The 19,750-nt window shown below is 42.5% G+C and overlaps 2 protein-coding genes and 1 long non-coding RNA gene across 7 annotated transcripts in view; 1 reads left to right on the top strand and 2 right to left on the bottom strand.

Moving 5' to 3' along the window:
* The window catches only part of dnm2a (dynamin 2a), a 30,294-nt gene extending 13,626 nt beyond the window's left edge, over positions 1-16,668 (top strand). For 2 of the 5 annotated variants that reach the window (XM_030408254.1, XM_030408253.1), the window contains exons 11-21: positions 1,335-1,421; positions 1,915-1,985; positions 3,904-3,955; positions 5,004-5,015; positions 7,841-7,951; positions 9,691-9,800; positions 9,908-10,019; positions 10,384-10,548; positions 11,278-11,501; positions 11,758-12,021; positions 12,314-14,882. In XM_030408254.1, coding sequence (XP_030264114.1) covers positions 1,335-1,421; positions 1,915-1,985; positions 3,904-3,955; positions 5,004-5,015; positions 7,841-7,951; positions 9,691-9,800; positions 9,908-10,019; positions 10,384-10,548; positions 11,278-11,501; positions 11,758-12,021; positions 12,314-12,386 — 1,281 coding nt within the window. In that variant the 3' untranslated portion in view covers positions 12,387-14,882. Of the gene's footprint in view, positions 1-1,334; positions 1,422-1,914; positions 1,986-3,903; positions 3,956-5,003; positions 5,016-7,840; positions 7,952-9,690; positions 9,801-9,907; positions 10,020-10,383; positions 10,549-11,277; positions 11,502-11,757; positions 12,022-12,313; positions 14,883-15,652 lie in introns of those variants that run through there. The other 3 variants (XM_030408256.1, XM_030408255.1, XM_030408257.1) reach the window with 2 other exon arrangements.
* Positions 7,658-8,936, bottom strand: LOC115575898 (uncharacterized). The gene is made up of 2 exons (XR_003982747.1): positions 8,704-8,936; positions 7,658-8,256 (listed from the first exon to the last, which is right to left on the bottom strand). It is a non-coding gene; the product is annotated as an uncharacterized LOC115575898 (long non-coding RNA).
* Positions 16,057-19,298, bottom strand: tmed1a (transmembrane p24 trafficking protein 1a). Its single transcript, XM_030408300.1, has 4 exons — positions 18,902-19,298; positions 17,730-17,827; positions 17,296-17,482; positions 16,057-17,199 (listed from the first exon to the last, which is right to left on the bottom strand). The coding sequence occupies exons 1-4, from the start codon at positions 19,076-19,078 to the stop codon at positions 16,981-16,983; spliced, it is 681 nt and encodes a 226-aa protein (XP_030264160.1). The 5' UTR covers positions 19,079-19,298; the 3' UTR covers positions 16,057-16,980.
* Between the last annotated feature and the right edge of the window lie 452 nt (positions 19,299-19,750).

Genomic DNA, 19,750 nt, shown 5'->3' with positions numbered 1-19,750 from the left:
ACTTCCTGAAAGTCTCCATATCATTCACATCGAGTGTTGAATCACAAATCACGTCTGAAACTTCCACCAGCCAGCAGATCCCAGCATCAGCTCATTAAAGCCTTTATTTTCCTTGCCCACCTCCACATTGCTTCCTCCCACTCTCCCTGCCCACAGCCCAGCCTGCTCTGTCATTTTGGGGCAGAGCAGAGTCCGGCTTTGCTCGCCTGCTGACCCACACAGCAGACTGACATTCTTCTATCTGCTGGACCGGATGGAAAGGGAGTGATATCGGGGGGGTGGGGGATGATACTAATAGTTTGTGGGTACGGTGGAAGCTTGACTGAAGTGTTTCCATAGCAACAGGGCTTCACTGCCATCTTGTGGACAGAGGAAGGCGCAGCACGCCTGAATCCACCCAGTAACCCAGCCATCCTTCCCCTCTGTCTCACCCCATTCTTTCACTTTCCCTTCTCATCCAGTCTTGACTAATATTAACAACTTTCAGAACTCTGCCATCAGCCAGAGATGACAGTTTTGATTGTATTCACATGTCAGCAAATGTTGATGTGAGGGTTGCACCGATTGAGATTCGATGATTAAGATATCAATTTGGCCTTTATTAATGTTTTCCTGTTGCTGTTCATTTTGTTTTTGGTCTTATTAATTCCCCTTTTTGTGTCAGGGCCAAAAAAGGAAATTTCTATTTTTGAAAATGAAATACTTAAAAATCATTCACACTTTGATTACACTAAAGAGCACAGATTTAATTACAAAAGTAGTTGTTGTGTAACAGCAAAGGATGTTTCATAATTAGATTTTTTTTGTTCTGGTAACTGCTTGAAATGCCTTTTTAAAGCAAATATTCAGCTATCTATTCAGTCATAAGAATTCTTCAGTACTTGCATAGCGTAACAAACTGATGGCAGGGATGTGACTTATCAGATAAATATCGATGACGGCTAACAGTGACTGTGATTGCTGAACGGCTAAGTGCAGTCAACAAACAAATATGAGACGATACCAATGTCTGGCAAATAAATCCCTACCCAATGTTCTAAAAAAATTTGGTCAATCAGGAAATGGCAAACTTAGCATAGGTTCTATATTCATAAAGTCGTCCCTGGCTGATAGTAAATGCGTGGTTTGTGGTAGTTTGGATATGCGTGACACTGAAATGTCACTTGACTATCTCTTTCCCTTTTCTTTGTTCTACACTTACTCTCACTTCTCACTCCTGTTTCTCTCTGATACTTATTGGTAAGTCTTACTAAGCTCAAGCTCACATGTAAGTGTGTATATGTGTGTGTATGTGTCTCCGTTCAGTGCTGCAGTTGTGTTGTGTTGCCTTTCAGCTCAATTCGTACCCCAGACTGAGGGAGGAGACTGAGAGGATCGTCACCACCCACGTCAGAGAGAGAGAAGGGAAGACCAAGGACCAGGTGAGCTGTCTTTCCAAGAAAGAGTTTCACGTGTCTTGGTCAGATTCTTATCGCCCTGTTCTAGTAATAAAAAAGCATTAACAGCCACAGATGCAATCAACATTTTGTTCCAACTTCCTGTCTGATTCAACCATTGCTTTGATAAAATCTCCGTTAAGTAGCGTTCTGTATCACGGCAGAAAGTTTACCAAACTTAATCAGATTTTAGGTTTGGTAGCAGCTCTGTCAGATAGTATGTGAGGGAGGTTGATTTTACTGGATTTTAACCTGAAACTTTTGAATAAAATCATATTGTCATCTCCACTATACTCCATCAGTCTGACAGGCTACATTGGTTTGGCTTTGTGTGGATTTAGCTTCAGATGTAATGTCTGTTGTAGTTGTTTTATGCAGTTCACAAGTGAGACTTCACACTTCTACATTGTGCCTTTGGTAAGTGATGTTTAATTAAGGGCCCCTCCATTCTAATCATGATTTTCTGCCCTTGATTAAGGTTCTGCTGCTGATTGACATTGAGCTGTCCTACATTAACACCAACCATGAGGACTTCATTGGCTTCGCAAAGTATGTACCCTTCTGCACCCTTTGTAGCCCAACTCACAGCTCGTCTCAGTGCACAGGCATTATGATCCCACATAACTACATGTTGCCTGCTGTCTGAGGTGCACTTGGTATTCAATAGATGTACAAATACAAAGACCTGGAATCCTGTAACTCCGTTATCAATACATGTTTAACCCAGCTGCTGTTTTAAAAACGTAACAGAATCCCTTCCACTTCACTGCTACTGAATCAAAATGTTGCTTGTAGTGAGCCACATGCTGTTGGCTCTGGTGCGTCAATGTGATTAAGCATGCCAATTAGTGATCCTGCCACATCGGAGGCTTTGTCTCCCTGTGGGAGGGCAGAAGCTACAATAATCAAGGTTGTCTTAGTTGCTTTCTTCTCCCTCCTGCATGGATCAATACCACTACTCCTTCAAACAAAGTCGATCAAGCATGCTTGATTGTTTGTCAGATAAACTTCCTGTCTGCTGCAGCCTGTTCGACTGTCGCTGACTCTACTGTTGGACAGAGCGATGTTAATGTGTTATTGCATCACTTGTAGCTGTTGATGTGCACTTGAAACTCATTTGCACACTGCAAAGCACTCACAGTTTTTGTGGTGTGTATCGCTAAGCAGTTTAGAGGTTGTGGTTGAATTCACGTAGTCACTAGTGGAGCAGTTACAGTAGCATGCAGTTGAGTGGACCCTCCCTCATCTGTGTGGGTTGTTCTGTTGACTGAGTAACCAAGCAAGCCCCCGTGTGTGCGTGTGTGAGGGTTTATTGCCAGACCTTTGCATGGCGGAGTGGATTGCTGCAATATGTCGGAGGTCAGCTAGGGCTGTTTAACAGTTCTCATGACGTCACTTTCAGTATTGACTACAGGAGGCTGGATGATGGTAGCCAACCAGGGTACGGCAACAACAGGTGGGCTCACTGAAAGGATGTAGGGTCGTGTGGTACAGTATGTGTGTGAGAGAAATGTTGACCCTACGTTTTGTCCACAGTCCTCCAAAACTCACTTTCACCTTCATGTATGTGCGTAGTAGCATAACAACAATAACAACAATCATAAACTTGGATTTGCATCTAAAACCAGGCAGTTGATTCATATGAAAAACTGAAGGTTATAGGTTGGGTAGGTGTGGGGTTTTGGTGTACAAGTTTAAACTGGTTTGACTTTATGCAAACCGACTGAATTAGCATTTGTTAGGTGTAGGTGGAGAGAGCCAGCAGCATGCGGGTAGGTAGCAGGAGCCCAAGGATAGACGATTAGCTGAGTGCCAATGCCTTCCTTTTTTTGTTGAGGTTTACTACGATGGAGAGAAGCAGTGACTCAAACTGACATACACAAGATTCTCTACCAGTAACAAGGTTATGCTGTCCATGTTCCACACTACAATAACTTGATCTAGTCCTGATGGCCCTGTTAACTCAATTACCACATTATTTTAAAAAAAGAAAAAAAAGAAGTTAATTGCAAGGTTCCCATGCACACACGTATTTTCCTTTGTTGCGCTCGGCCAAAGTCTTCTTTTATTACTCTTCTGTTTAACTTTAGAAGGAATAAAGATCGTTGAATGGTTGTTATGAGAGATAAAAACATCATGTGTCGTAGTTGTGCTGATAAATTAGGGGTGCTGCTACAATCTCATTCACTGGATTTCATTATATGCCATTTAGCAGCATCAGAGTAACATGCAACACCTAGTGGTAAAAGTCTGTATCTCTGTTCCAGTTTTGTATTTTGGCTGAATATCAAACTGTTAGGAAATGTTTAACATCATCCCAACACTAAAGGCTATAAATCTTATGGAACACAATATCAGTTCATGAATAATTGAACATGACTATTTAGTCTGTATTGTAAACAGTTTGTGTTTGGTGTGTTGTCATCAATATTTACTGTCTTTTCTGTCCATCTTTGTGTAATGGCAGCGCCCAGCAGAGGAACACAGCCGCAAACAAGAAGAGGGCCATCCCCAACCAGGTATGTTTTATCACTCTGCTCCGGCCTTTACAGCAGTCACAGATTTAATCTCCCTTGACTGATGCCTCCCATTACCAGTCGATTAATCAACCATGTGAATACACCTCACCCCAGCAATGATTTAGCCAGTAGCCATTAATCTATCTTGACCCGTCTAACTGGGGATGATACCTCCCCTGTGCATCATATTATCTACTGACTGTACCCAGTCTTAGTCGTCTAATCCTAATATTATACTGGCTGGTCTTTGTCCACAATGTTGTAAAACTGGTACTTTTCCTTTTTTTTGTTTTATTCAGACTGACACTTAGCAATGGTTGTTGAATTTCAGTGTGTGTTGGTAAGACCCTAGAACATGATCATAATAGTGCTAATCAGCTTTAGGATCGGAAGTCAGGGGAAGTAGTATCAGTGAACTTAAACAAGAACCCCACATTCCCTGCTTTTTCTCAAACGAGCATTTGTTTCCATGGCTACTATTAATTGCTGTTTGCATGTAACCCAGGCATGTTCTACGGCAAAGCAACAATTAATCACAGTCTCATGACGGTTGTTTTTTTGCACTCCCCATTAACACACAAGCATCTTTTGTATTGAAATCCAGAACGTGCATGGACCTCGCCCCCCCACTGAGCAACAAATATGACATAACCAAATTGTGGTATACTTGAAGTAATTCTAATTGCATGTAACTCTTCTTGCTCTGTCTCTCTCTCTCTCTCTTTCTCTCTTTCTCCTGCCTCTCTTTCTGTGTTTGTCTCATGGATTCTGTCTTTCTTTTTCCTCCTGTTTTCCTTCCTTCAAACCTCTCATTCTCACCTTCTACCCCCCCTTTTCAACATTTTCTCAAACATTCATTCTTTTCTGTCTTCTACTTCTTTATTCCACTACTCTCTTCTCTCCCTACTGTCCACTTCCACTCTCCTATCCCTCCTGACTCTCATCTGTCCCTCATCTTTGCTTGCCTGCTTTCTCATTTCTTTTTGCTATGATTTTATACTGCCCCCCTTTTTGCTTTAATTTCCCCTCCCCCTTCATATTACTGCAGGGTGAGATTCTGGTAAGTACCCCACAGATTTAAACCACACCCTGCTAGGGAGCAGCAGGGGTAGGCCATGCAGAAGAACTGAGGCCATCACACACAGGTCAGCCAATATGGTTAGGGTGGAAAAGACAAACTGCTGTGAGATAACAGAATCAACAGTTTCCTGCACACACAGGAGTCGATACCTTTCACTGTAATAAGTTGTTCTACCCCTCTGCAGCTTGTCGGACTGGGAGAGGTCCACGAGGAGAAGGTAGAGTCTCCAGACTAATCAAAATGATATCAATTCGAGAAGTCGAATGCAGTTACCAGTAATTTGGAGCTGCATTTACAGTAACACATGGCAGGTTTGCACTCGTAATTCTTGGTTTCATTTTAATAAGACAGTAATTGTCTTTAATTGCACACATCTGGGTTGCTACTAACATTTTACCCTTTGTGCACCACCAAATATTGTAAATAAGAAATGAAGAATGTGGCATTATGTTATGCTGTGTGTTATGGTGGACACCAGAGAGAGAGAGAGAGAGAACACAACGTTCCACCACTGACCTTGGACGGCGTCAGTTCTCATGTCTTCAGGTTCATACCTCTGCTGCTGCCTCTTGCATGGTGACTTGAAGTTTGCCTTGTGAGAATCATCCTAAGCGTCACGTTGGACAAAACGGGGAGGGAGCGGGAAGTGATTAAATCAGCGACACATAATACAGTTAACTTTTTGATTCTTTGGCAGTTTCTTTTCTTTTGACGGAACAGTTCACCCCTAAATCAAAAACATACTTTTCCTTTCACCCGTAGCGCTACTCGTCCATCTAGATTGGTTTGGTGTGAGTTACCAAATTTTGGAGATGTCAGCCATAGAGAGGTCTGCCATCTCATAATTATAGTGGAACTAGATATCACCCGGCTTGTGGTGCTCAAAGCGGCAAAAGAATATGTTTGGAAGACTTGACAGCAAAGTCTCTGACCAGAAATCATGACCTGTTTAATCAAGATAATCCACAGAGCTTGTGGTTTCATGTAGGAACTATTTTTCCTACATGCCTAACCCTAACCCCAGGTTTCCAAAGTCCTTAATCATTGTTCCTCTTGAGGGAGTGTGTGTGTGTGTGTGTGTGTGTGTGAGCGAGTTTATATGTTTGTGTTTGCTGGACATACACTCCAAAACTCTGCAACTCAAACTAAAATGATGTAAATGGGTTAATTAGTACTACAGGAAAGAAGAACATACATGTCATTTTGATTTGTGGGTGAACCGTTCTTTTAATTTCCAGTGATTACTTTTTCCCAGTGCATGTTAAAAATACTTTTCTCTTCGAAGTATTTTAATCGTGTCCAGATTCCCTTTATTCCAAAAAAACCCCACTCAAATTGTTACTTGTGCATTCCGAACTGATCAAAAGTGTCTGTTGGTTAAGCGAACCGTTGTGGCTTTGGGATGTATTTCAATGATTAAATCAAAATTCATTATTAACATCTCATCATTTTCATAATTAACGATCTTTCAAATTCAAATGAGCTTTTTTCCAGCTAATCATTTTAAAGAAAACCTTTGAATCCTTGAATCACTTTTACAGCTACACTCAGTAAGTTTACAGAAATGGATTGAACATCTCTCGACAGTTTTTACTTCTGGCAAATAGTGTACAAACAAAAGCATCTCCTCTGTGACACCTTCACATCTCATCTCTTCCTCCTTTTTAATGTCAACTCGGTTAAAACATTTCCAACTGACTTTAATACAGGGGATTTCCTTGTTTCTGAAAGTTTAAGTTATTTCCTCGCCAAGGCAAACTACCAGTTTAGCTCCTATGTAATTGCCTCCTCTCCCATGTTTATGTTGGCGCTTTTGAACTAATGAACCTTTTTTTTCCCATAACTCACTCCAGTCCTCTGCTGGATGGAGAGGGAGTACATGAGAGAGGTTTTGAGCTGACTTTGAAACAGACGTTCCCACTCCACTTTACTGAGCACAAGAGCACACTTTTCACTAAGAGTTTGCTCTATTGTACTTGAAATGAAAAGAGACATCACTAAGAGAGCTCCTCTGAAATGCATGGCTTATTGTCCCCAAAATGATTCACTCAACTCAGCCTCTCAGTCTGATGTATTTCCTCCCTCACCATCTCTCAAATTTAGATTTACACTTTACTTTTAAGATGTCTCTCCCTCTGTGAACTCTACTAAATCAGCTGACTTCATTCTCCATTTAATCTCTTTCATTGCATATATATTAACCTCCCTTACCCCTGATTTTGCACTCACTTCTCCCAATCCAGTTAACCTCACTAACTCTGTTTTTTTTTTTAAAACAGTGCATAGATTAGCTTTTACTGACCCATTGACACTAACATACCACCGCCGACCTTTGGTCTTTGACTGTGTTGGGGCTAGTATGGTCTGGACACCATCTGCTCCTGTTTGTTGGTTTAAAGATTTCTTCTCTGTCGAGTGAAAAAAGGACTACATCCCTTTTCAGTATTTTCAACTAAACCATTTGATGCTTTTGTATACATTTAGCCATATGACACACAGTGTACAGACTCAGTAATTATCATGTTTGAGCTGTGTCTATGTATTGTAGCGCATATTTAATATCAGACTTACAGACACAAAAATGTTGAATATTAAGATTAAAAGATGAGAGACAAACCAAATTTCAGTGACCTATCAGGTAAGTAGGCAAGATTTTATTATAACCTTCATTGACATCCTGGTATTAATCATGCAACACTAATTATTGGGCGCTCATGTCACCAGTGTATACACCTCATTGACAAGCTTGTTTTCCTCCACCCTCCTGGTACCCCTCTCTCCCACGTCTTATCCTTACTATGCAGGTGATCAGGAAAGGCTGGCTAACCATCAACATTAGCATCATGAAAGGAGGCTCCAAGGAGTACTGGTTTGTCCTGACAGCTGAGTCCCTGTCCTGGTACAAAGATGAGGAGGTGAGAGGGATTTCTGCTCCACACACAGAGATACGGCTAGCTAAGATAAGATGACACTTCACCACAAGAATGTATAAAGACGACAACGCTGAATTTCACACTGTTGGGATAAGCTATCCCAAGTGGAGATTTGGTGTCTGGAGGTGTGTGCGTCCCAGCCCAGCCTAACCAATGTGCAGACTACTGTTCAGCTGTAGCCTGATGAACAGGTAGTCTGAACACTGGGCAGGCGGGGGGGTGAGGAGGACTCTGATGGGAGGAAGGACCCTGAGGTCAATGCGGCTTCAGGTCGCTACCCTAGGACACTGGAACAGAGGGCATGAAGAGTAAACATTACCACAGTGAAACAATTGCACGTATGAAAAAAAACACGTTCATGTAACAGCTAAACACGCTGAAACAAAACCAAATATTAATTTAAATAGAGGTGAATATGAAAAATCCAATCTCTGCAACGATGATTTCAAACGGTTTATGCAAATAGATCGACAAATGTTTGGACTGTATTGAGGAAATAACTTACACAAACGCAACAGACTCAGCTCTACAGTTTATTTACATTATAGACCTTTTCAAAGGTTGTATTCACTGACCTGATGGTTAACATTCAGAACAAGTGACCTGTTGGTGCGCTGATTGATAAAGTCTACATGATCTAATTAATTATAAAAAACTGATGAAACTAACTTCAGAACTGTCTGCAATGATCAAAAATGCGTAGAATGCAAGCATAGCATTATTGCTTTACTCACCACTTGATCTCCTTTCCAAGGCCTCAGACATATCCATTCTCCCAGCGAAATAAGACCACTGAAAGATACTACTTCACTTAATTTCTAAGGATGAGCTCCGGTCCACTGGCCTTAGTGTGCCCAAACCCCGACTGGAAACAGTGCATTTTCATGTCAGTCGCCTTTTCCGAAGAAGCAAAGCGAAATGGAAAGAAAGAGAACGAGAGAGGGAGGTTGGCGGAGGCAAAGTGACGTGGCAGGCGGGCTGAAATGTTCCAGCCGGGATCTGACTTTGGAATTTGCAGGAAATCGTACTGGGTTACGGGGGCCGGAGGGGGGGGTGTGTGTGATTGTGTGTGTGTGTGTGTACAAGAGTGCATGTGTGTAGGCGCTTGTTGAGATGAGTCCCCTGTATCTTTTAGTGTTTAGGTAGTTGGTCATATCCGTACCGGAGTGTGTTTTTGCACACGCCCAATCTATGGTATGTGTTTGTACAATTTCTTCAGGCTCACATATGTTTGTTTGTCTTTGCACGTGTGGGTAAGTACTTGGTGTGTGAGTGTGTGTGTGTGTGTGTGTGTGTGTGGTGGGGGCAGGGGATTGTGTGGAACTGTGAGTGATGTAACTGTTGGGCCTGCGCCTCGTTCTGTGTTAGTGCAGACGTAAATGCTTCCAGATGTCGCTGCTCAACAGTGAAAGCTGGCACCCCATCCCCCCAGAGCTCCATCATGCTCCTCCTTTTCTTCTTCCTCCTCCTCCTCCTCCTCCTCTCCCTCATCATGCATTGCTCCATCTCACCAGCCTGGTGGTGGTCCACAAGGAGGACATGCATTCTATCATGTCTGCTCATTGGTGGAGAAGTGTCAGCACTGCTGTCTTGTGTTTATAGCTCAGTTACCAAAATACATGAAATTGGACGCTGTCTGAATATGTCACGCACTAACTGTTGATTATTCCAGGCTTCAGTTCTGTTGTTGATGCACATTTCTTCTGTCTGTATCATGTTAGGAGAAAGAAAAGAAGTACATGTTGCCACTGGATAACCTGAAGCTCAGAGATGTGGAGAAAGGCTTTATGTCCACGAAACACATCTTTGCAATCTTCAACACTGAACAGAGGTCAGGGTTTTGTTGTTAAGGCATCTTTGAATACATTTTTTTTTCACATGTCCTTGTATACATAGCAAGCCAACACACCTGTGTTTGTCTTTTGTTTATCTATGCAGGAACGTGTACAAAGATCTTCGCCAAGTAGAACTGGCCTGTGACTCTCAGGAGGATGTGGACAGCTGGAAAGCGTCCTTCCTCAGGGCAGGAGTTTATCCAGAGAAGGACCAGGTATGTGGGTGGTCGGGTGGGGTTTTCTGTTTCTATAAAGTCTATAAACTAGATCATAATAAATTGGTCTTAAACACTAGAGTTGGGTATTGCCACTGATTTCCCAACTTGATTCAATATCATTTAAGTTAGTGATATTAAAGGATCGATCCTGGCATCTAAGGAAATTAATATGATCTGATCACTCAAACGAAGATCGATTTGAACTGGAAAATAGATTTTTTTTTTTTTCAAAGCCCAAATGAACACATGACGATCCATAACTGTGAATAAAGAAATACAGCTGTGTATAAGAGCTACTTCTACAGAGCGTATTTATGATGTATTTATACTCCATCTTTGTGTGTTTGCATGTTGTCATTAGACGGAGAATGAAGAGGCTGCCCCTGCAGACACGTTCTCTATGGACCCACAGCTGGAACGGCAGGTGGAAACTATTCGCAATCTGGTGGATTCGTACATCGGTATCATCAACAAATCCATCAGGGACCTCATGCCCAAGACCATCATGCATCTCATGATCAACAATGTGAGTCAATCAGCTGTCAGCAGCAGACACAAGCCATTAACAGACAGGGTGTCTGCACATTTGAGTCTATTTCATCAACACTCTGCAATGTATTTTACCATATGGAGAATTTAAAGAAACAGGCCAATGACCTCCTTTTATGTATGGATGGATATGATATACCATTTGCTATGTATGCTGACAAAAATGTTACAATTATCCAGTGATTGAAGCATCCTACATCATCAAGGCTCCTGATAAAATTGTGATCTGAGATTAAATAAATCGCTATTTAATTAGTTCTAAATATCTTTTCTGCACAGCGCTGTGCAGAATAGTGTTTAGTGTTCATTTTAATAGCAACAGAGGTCGTGTATTTCATGTTGGCACACAGTCATAAACTTTGAGACACTAGTTAACGGAATTTATGATGCACCCTCACAGTGACTTGTCCACTGTCCCTTTATTAGGTGTTATTATTCTTGTGAGCTCACTTGATGGCCTCCAGCAGACACACACACAAAACCAACACTTGTCCACTGGGCATTTCCTTTACAAAGGTTTTCTATTACCTTGTTTTAGGATCCGATATCTTTCAGTACATACACTGTTTTTGCTTTTGAGTTCCCTCCTCTCTTAATTTAGGTCTTTCACTTCTGTCAGCCATTTTCAAATGTATGAACCTTCACTCTGTTTTTATAGATGTAAGTTGCCACCTTCTGTTCAAATCGCTTTCTAACTTCCATTCAGGCAAAGGATTTCATCCACTCAGAGCTGCTGGCCTACCTCTACTCATCTGGGGACCAGAACAGCCTCATGGAGGAGTCAGCGGACCAGGCCCAGCGTAGGGACGACATGTTACGCATGTACCATGCACTCAAGGAGTCACTGAACATCATCGGTGACATCAGCGCCACCACCATCTCAACCCCAGTACCACCCCCGGTCAACAACACCTGGATCCCAGAAGCAAGGTGATAAAGGATAACTTGCATTAAGTTAAGCTGTAGGTGTCACAGCTGGAAGATAGTGTCTGATGACAAGTACATGAATAGAAATGGCGAGATAAAGACAAACCGATCGCCCTGTAGTGTTATGCCTGCCTTGCTGTATTCAACAGAGGTGCAGTTACACATAAGCGAACTCAGCTCCACCTCTTAAGGAGAGTTAATGAGATCTTTCAGGTGTTCATTACCATGTCAGTTTAATTGAATCTTAACGTCCTCTCAGCCCAACTCCTCAGCGCAGGCCGCCTCCTTCAGCAGCCCCGCCCCCCAGCCGCCCGCCTGCTGTTCGGGGCCCAACACCAGGGCCACCCATGAACCCTTCCCCGGCCTTTGGCGCTCCACTCAACCCCTCCCCTGCCTTCGGTGCACCACCCATCCCCTCTCGCCCAGGCCCACCCATGAACGCCTACAACAGCAGCCTGGATCCCTTCAGTGCACCCCCACAGATCCCCTCGCGACCAGCCCGCGTCCCACCCGGTGTACCCAGGTATGACTTCCTGTCATGATGTGATTACCAATACCTTGTGTGTGTATATCATGGACGTTTTTTTGCAATGTATTTTTAATGTTTGGTCACTAACATCTCATTATCCTTTGTCTTTTACGAGTCACAGGCGTACTTTCTCACTTTATTCAGTTATCCCATCTCTATATTTAATGTAATTTCTTGGCCTCCTCTCACTTATTACTTTTCTCTCTCACCTTCCCTCTTTCCCCTCTGTTGGGTTGTTTCTGTCTCCGGTCTCACTCTTGTTCTTTATCTCCTCTCCCCGTTGCAGCCGAAGACCCCCTGGTGCTCCTTCTCACCGGCCCACCATTATCCGCCCTGCTGAGCCCTCCCTGCTAGACTAGACCCGTGGCCAAGCCCACCTAAAGTGTGTGTGTTTGTGTGTGGGTGTGTGTATCTGCACACTGAAGGCCAGCGGCGGGGGCTCGAGGGGAGGGGGCGACTGATAGCGGTGCATTATGTGCACCGTCCAGCCGTATTAATATGTCTCTTCAAGCAATGTAATAAGCTGCTAATACCGTCTTTATCAGTGCACATGAACGAGAGAAAAGCCCGTAACAACTTGAATATTACATTTGACTGCTGTGGCAATTGTTTAACACAAAATAAAACCCAGCTGATCTGTAGGACGAAGTTATCATCAGTAGGAGATGATGTGTCAGATTCAGTTCAAGAGCTTTTTTTTATTGTCATAACTGGTTTATTTCCTCTGACAAGGTTCCCGGCAAAGCTCATTAAGTAACTTATTAACTGTTACAGGCTGGCTTTCCTCTCCCCTCCCTCCACCGTTTTAGATTGGCCCAGACCCCCCCCCCAAGTCTCGACCTCTGTAATATACACATTTAACCTGTTAATGTTTTACTGGGTTTTCATTTTCTAACTGATTTCATACTGAAAACAATAGCTTATTATCACTGTTGTTATTTTGGTGATGTCGATTACATTTTTTCCCCCTTGTGTTATTTTATTTGAGGGACTTTGTCCTTTTTAATGAGCGTCATAAATGTAGCTTTAAGAGTGAAAATCCTAATCGCAGAGAAGGAGAAAACGAAGCGTGAACAGACGAGGGGCAGGGTTGCATGAGACTAAGAGAGAAGCTTCAGCCCCCTTCTGTGAATGATTCTTCCACGGTGAAAAAGATGTCAGCCAGATTGACCATTGCAATCCAAGCACTTGTAACCATCTAGCCTTACAACAAGCCACTCATAACGGGGATGTTGTCGACTGTTAACAGAACACTATGCACAAAAATGTGGGGGAGGGGGAGAGAGGGAGAGACTGAAGGCTGTCTGTGGGATGCCTTCTCTCCGACAAAGATGTTAAAGCCTTGATTTTTAATCCCTTTAGTCTGAGTTGAACCCCAGTGAGACGTCGAGCCTTCGGGTAGACTTTGTTCATTCCTGGATTAGCTGATTCATATAGAGCAGAGCACACAGTACAGTTTCCTCTCAGAGAGGATAAAACTCAGTGAAGCAGTGGGGTGTGTTGACGAGGATGTATCCGTGATTTAGAGTATAAAGATGGTGTTAAGCGTTTAGGAGTTGGCACATCTCTTTCTGGGCTTAGTTGCCAAGGACATTTATTATTGCTATCAGTTCTGCTTCCACGCATTAAAAATATTGTATATAGCTGGCCTATACTGGGGAGTTAGCACTTGTATCTCGTTTAATTGCAGGTTTGATGACGAAAACATTCTATTGATTATAATCAATGCCCACAATGATAAAATGCAACCGTAGTTGTCACGTGAAAAGAAGCACTAACATTGTCATTTCATAGATCGGCCTTCGTTTTGGGGGGAAAAGAGAAAGGTCACTTCCTGATGCATTATTTATAACCTGGGCATTCGTCATTTCATTTGATGTTTTTGGTTGCAATTGTATCAACTCTGTACAACTCAGCTCCCCAGCTTCTCCCGGACTGTTATTTGGGGTTCTGCTACGGGGAATACGTGTCTAAACATTTGTGTTGTGTGTTGGGAGGGCACCTGGGGTTAGACATTGTCTACACATCTGTGATTAATTGATGATGAATATCTTTTGATTGCTCTGTGAGGGTATTTGACCGTGTTCAACCAACTTTTATTGAAGGTGTTTAGGGAAAAACTGTTCAAGCGGGGTGCGATGTTGGGCTACTTGGATGTTTCCTGTTTTTTGGTTTGATCAGTAGTGGTGGAGAGCAGGTGGTGGGAATTGTGGTTTATCAAAGCACACTCCGTCTATAGAGGCTGTCTAGACTATTCTCTGTTCTCAAGACAGTGGATAGTAACTCAATTAGCAAACCTGACAAGACAAATAAACTGTAAAGAATTCAAAACTGTCCAAAACCACAGACTCCTGAGACAGAGTGTGCTTACTCTTCCCCTGTAATTTTCTACAGGACCGGCTTTCAGTGACAGTGCCAGAAGGAGTAAATACGTTTATAAAACAGTCCTGAATCTATAAATTAGATCTTCCACAAACCCCTGGTACACAAAAGTTAGTAGTTCATGTGATAAAACTTCTTATTGGCCAAAGTTTGTTGAAATTCCCTCGTGCCTGTCACTTCAGCCTGCCCTCGAGAAGCCCAGACTGTAAATGCCCTGTAATACATTAGGTTAAGGCAATAACGCCAGTCTGCCTAATGGGTGTACCTTGCCTCCTTCCTCTTTCCCTCCCCTTTCTGAATCTGGTGGAAGGGGTTGGAAACCAACCTGCAGAAATCTCTTTTCTTTTTGTTTTGCAAACCCTTGTCAAGTGCCTCTGTAGCAATTAATTGATTTGAATAAACAACATGGACTGATTTAGAATGGAGAGTAAATAAAGAGGTGTTGTGTACAATAAAAGGGACTGGCTCTGGTGGTTGGTGTCTCCTTGTGTCCTGTGTGATCCACTTTCTCTTCTCTCCTCTCCTCTGTCTGGTAATGTAGCGCCCCTCCTTTTTTCCTCTCTTTATGTGCCTCCCTCTCTACATCTAAACCAGCACAGAATGACATAAGCCCACATGTGTTCCTATGGCAACCCTGTATTGGCAGCCTGCTTGAACAATGGTCACTGCTCATAACTCGGCACACGCATTCTCACCAAAGTAATGGCGGGAAAAAAAAATCCATACCTTGTCAAAGTGATGGTATCCTTCTGTTGCGGCTGTTTTGTATCGACTAGACTAAATCAATATTTACTCAGCATGTAGAAAGAATTCAACCCCTTGTAAGCTTTAATCTTCTGACAGCATTGAATCAAAAGTGTATTTAATTACTTTTGTTAAACTGATAAGAAAAGACCCTTTAATGTCAAAGGTAATAAAGGTCTACTTGAATTCATTGTTGTAAGACAATAAAGCACAACCGCTTAACAATATATAGAGCTTAACCCAAATGCAAAGAAAGCCCACTTTTTTCCAAAAAAAGCCCTTTTGTTCATGTAATGCTCTTCAACAGTAATTAATGAAAATCCAGGTTAAATGACTAATCATATCCTCCAATGAGAGTGGAGGATAAGCCCCCACACTAATAGAGATTGCCTCATTACAGATGCCCTCGCTGTTCCGGTGGCTGGATCGTGTAGTACTATCTGTCAGAGTGCACGTCACAAGGTTAAGAGATTAATGCTGGTTGATTCTTCCTGAACAGGCGCCCGGCTCCCCGTCGAAACCAGTGGTGACCTCGACCAGCCCGAAGTGGAAATGACTTCCATCCGTGTCAGCAGCAGGACGACTGAGGAACATATCTTACTTTATATTTTTGCTCTAAAACCAAGAAGAAGCTCCATCTGGCTGTTACAGGCCCGCATAAGTAATCTGATACTGCCAGTAAATCATATTAACTGTTTATATTTGCATAGCACTAAATAAGTCTTTTTTTTATAGTGAATGTCGGAAAAACTTCTGATCACAAAACATTTTAATATTTCAACGAATGGTCAAAACAGTTTGTAATTGTGTCAAATCTAATTTAAAAGATAAACGTGATGCTGTGTTTGATGGCTTCACAATCGAGCAGAAAACTGTCTATTTATCTGAACAAAAGAGATCATTTCAGATAAAACATGACAGAAAACACTGTCGAGTCATAAAGACCCCTTTTTATGATTATTATTACTGAAGCACGTCTGTTATGTTGCCACAAAGAAAAATGCCTTTGAAGTGGTGGAGCTCAACCGCCGAATATGGTTTGTGACAGACATTGAAAGATGGCTTATGAAGCAGTCACAGGAAGTTTTAAACGGTGAAAGAATGTAGTGGTACTCAATAAAATAGGCATTATATATGTTTTGACTACAAAGTGCAATTCCATGAAGCAACTGACTGCAGTGCATCCAAAAGAAGTGGAGCCAAAAGACTTCTTCACTGTTTTCTGCGTATTTAACCTCCAGATGGAGACATTGATCAGGGAGATAGCTTTTATGACTGTGTGAATACATCTCTTCTTATCACAGTAAAGACTTTAGGTGTAATTTTTTAAAGACTGCTTGAGGCTTCATAAAAAAAATATTATTTTTTTCTCCTTTTTTGTTACAGTTTTTACTGAGGAGAGGTGTCTGATATTATCGGCATTTGTTTATGCTGTTGGTTTGATAAAAATTAGCTCGGGGTCATGATTGTTGATGTGAAACATTATCTGTATTCAATAAAACAGCATTCCAGTGACAACAGCTGTGGTTTTCTAGCTTCCCAAATTGAATTATTAACAAATACCAGTGCGGCAAGTATATTAAAAATGTGTGTGTACTCATGAATATTTTATTTGTATATTGTGTGTGTGTGTGTGCATATTACAGCGCTGTAAATGTGATTTTCAGGCATTGCACAAACAGCCTTGGCTGCAATATAACAGTTTCCAGTGCGTGGTGACTCTGTTTTCCAAAAGAGTGAACTATCCCTTTAAATTCAGCTCACCAAGCACTTGTCAATCAAGGATCCTCACTCTCCTGTCTGGAGCTTAGTAGAACAGTTTTGTGGCTACGTGTGGACCCTCTTGGTGTCGTCAAAGAGGCGTCGCAGGCTGTAGATTTGAGTGGCTGAGACTGCAATCATGACGAGCAGGTTGAGGCAGGACCAGAAGGACACCCGCCACAGGTTGTCCTCCAGAAGATAGCGGTCCCTCGCCTCAAAGGCCCGAAGCACAGTCTGGACCTGGCGGGTCCTCTCCAGGCGCTGGTACACAGTGTCCATCGTCGCCTAGAAGAAGAAGAAGAAAAGACAGGGGGACGAAAGCCAGTGCATAAGAAATGACGTCAGATAATTTAAGTGCTGCTTTTTGTTTTGCCGTCTCACCCTGATGTCCTCCAGTCTGTACTCCACCATGCTCTCTGCCAGGGCCACGTCTGCCCAGTCGTCTCGGCCTCCGCCAGCGCTGCTCTGACTGTTAATGATCACCTCAAAGAACACCATCTTCTCTGATAGTTTACTGAAGCTGTTGTCGAAACACAACCGGTAGTCTCCATCCTCTGTGGCATCCACCCTGCAGGGAAAAAAGAGTCATAGAGGATCATAGAGTCATTGTTATGTTCCCAAAGTCCTAATTTCCCATGGTCCTTTGTTCCCTAGTTCTAGGGGTTAGGGTTTATTGGCCTAAACATGATAGAAGGGTTAATTTGTGTGAACAAAGTATTAAACTGGGGAACATAGGAGCCTGGAAACCTATGAGCCTATAAGATAGGATCCTGACAACACTGAGACTGACACTTGAGAGCATTGAGGTGACCCACGTGTGAATGCCGTCAGACCTCCTGAAGTCCGAGACCAGCCGGAACCCACCAGGTGAGACGAGGGTAAAGCCGACATCTAGACCTGACCCTGCTATCACCTGTAGAAGAGACAGAGGGATGGAAGTCTGAACATTTCAGGCTTGAGGTCACAGTTACCCAGAATTCTCCCACACTGTATATATCTCGATCTCGAGCTTTAATCAGACAGTCTGGGCAATGGCTGTCTGAAATTCAAATTACAGCCCTGATAGTACACTGAGCAAAACAATTTAACAGTTTGAGTGTCTTTGTACGGAAATTCTGTATTTTTGCTAATCACTACCAGAGGGAGACCTCAGAGTCAGACACAGTTCGGTGGTCCTGACAGGGATCAGTGATTTTCTCAAGATTTTGTTTTGTTTATCACATCAACCTTGTTCCTGAGGGGATTCAGTTAGGCAGTATTTAATTCTTTGTTAAACTATCCAGTCTGTTAGTGTAAACTGTACATGATCTTTGGCTGCAAGATTCTCAAAAGTTGTGTCAGAAAAGTGCAGATCCATGTGCCAGCCTTCAACTTTACCAGCAACTGTGGGCGCTTATGACTGCCTCTTTTGAAACTGCAGCAGATGGATGATTGAATTAGATATCCGGGATCATCACATGTCAACAGTTTCAGTGATAAAACTCCATGCAAAGTACAGAGATGTGTCACAGTCGGCAGCCGAGACAGTGACCTTTCTGACCTGCAGCTGCCAGAGGGTGCAGCAACTCTGAGACTGTGGTGTGATGGCAGGAGGTGGAGCAATGCAAATGTCATGGCCATAAAATCATAAAGGCTGATTTAGAGACTAACTTTTCAATTCGAAGCTGTTAAGGCATGTTTGTGCCTGTATGGGATGCATACTAAGTACTGTTTGCGATGTGTTTTACGGGTCAAATAAGGTTATAGACTTGAGTTTTTCCACCACATTTCCCTTCCTCAGGTGGACAGACGTCTTCAACAACTGTAGCAGTGAATTTCTTATCTCTCTGCATGCAGGACCAAAGTCCAAAGCCTGCTCACATGTTTCTCAGTAAGACATTATTCTAGATCTTACTTAAAAGAACAATATTTGTTTAAAATAACAATATATTACACTGTCAGTGGACATGAGAGAACGATAGAGAGCAAGAGAGAAGATTACAATTACCTGGTATTCAACTTCCATGCTGTCATTCCTCGCGGTGGTTTGAAAAAAACACTCTGTTCGGCCGGCAGGTAATAGAAATGTAAATTCCACATTCTGGTTTGGCCCCAATCCCAAAGTCAAGCCCACAGTCAGAATCAAACATGCCAACAAACCGAGCTCCGCGGACACATTCATCATCCTCTGCTCACAGTGCAAAGTCCATTTACTCTACGTTCACCAATGTGGAGCAACTTTGTTCTATGTTGCCGTACTCATACACACATAAGCATTTCACTACACTTGTGTAGTTGCTTACTGTTATACTCCAATGGTTGAAAAATTACCTGACAGTACAGTCACAGTTCCTTGATCAGAGCTGAATGAGTGAAACCCGTCTGTGTCGCCTTGTAGTCTGGACTGCAGCCACATACAAAACTGTGACAAGGTGCGATACGCTCATCACGTAGTACCTGATGGTGCCTGATGACACCTGGTGTATGATGGCCTGTACAGTTAGTGAAAGTACATAACTTGTTCATCACCTCTTACCTTCTTTTTGTTCCCGTACAATATGTTCTATGTTTTCTGAATCATTTATTCCCCCTAACAGATGTTCTAACTTGTGCTCTTCTATCCTGTTGGAGGAGCTATGTGTAAAAGCAGAGTCTTTATCATGGATGTATAAGGAAGAAACTACTATGAGTAAATGAACAATATGAAGAAAACTCACTGGGGAGGTAATACGATGTTTGTACAATGACATAATCAATTTATTATATGTTACTTACACTGGCAAATTGAGCAGATGGGCCAATGATCCTTTACAGTGTAGCGAGGAGTAGAACCGTGAACTGAAACCAAAACATCTAA

The sequence above is a fragment of the Sparus aurata genome, chromosome 23 (assembly GCF_900880675.1).
Source record: "Sparus aurata chromosome 23, fSpaAur1.1, whole genome shotgun sequence".
Lineage (NCBI taxonomy): Eukaryota > Metazoa > Chordata > Actinopteri > Spariformes > Sparidae > Sparus > Sparus aurata.
Note: the sequence above shows the minus strand (reverse complement) of the source record. Positions and strands in the feature narration are given on the sequence as shown.

Excerpts from the sequence above, each read along its gene's own strand:
- tmed1a (XM_030408300.1), bottom strand. The coding sequence starts at position 19,078 with ATGATGAATGTGTCCGCGGAGCTCGGTTTGTTGGCATGTTTGATTCTG. Across the intron at positions 17,828-18,901 it reads GCATGGAAGTTGAATACCAG|GTGATAGCAGGGTCAGGTCT; the intron begins GTAATTGTAATC and ends TCTCTTCTACAG. Across the intron at positions 17,483-17,729 it reads AGGTCTGACGGCATTCACAC|GGTGGATGCCACAGAGGATG; the intron begins GTGGGTCACCTC and ends TTTTCCCTGCAG.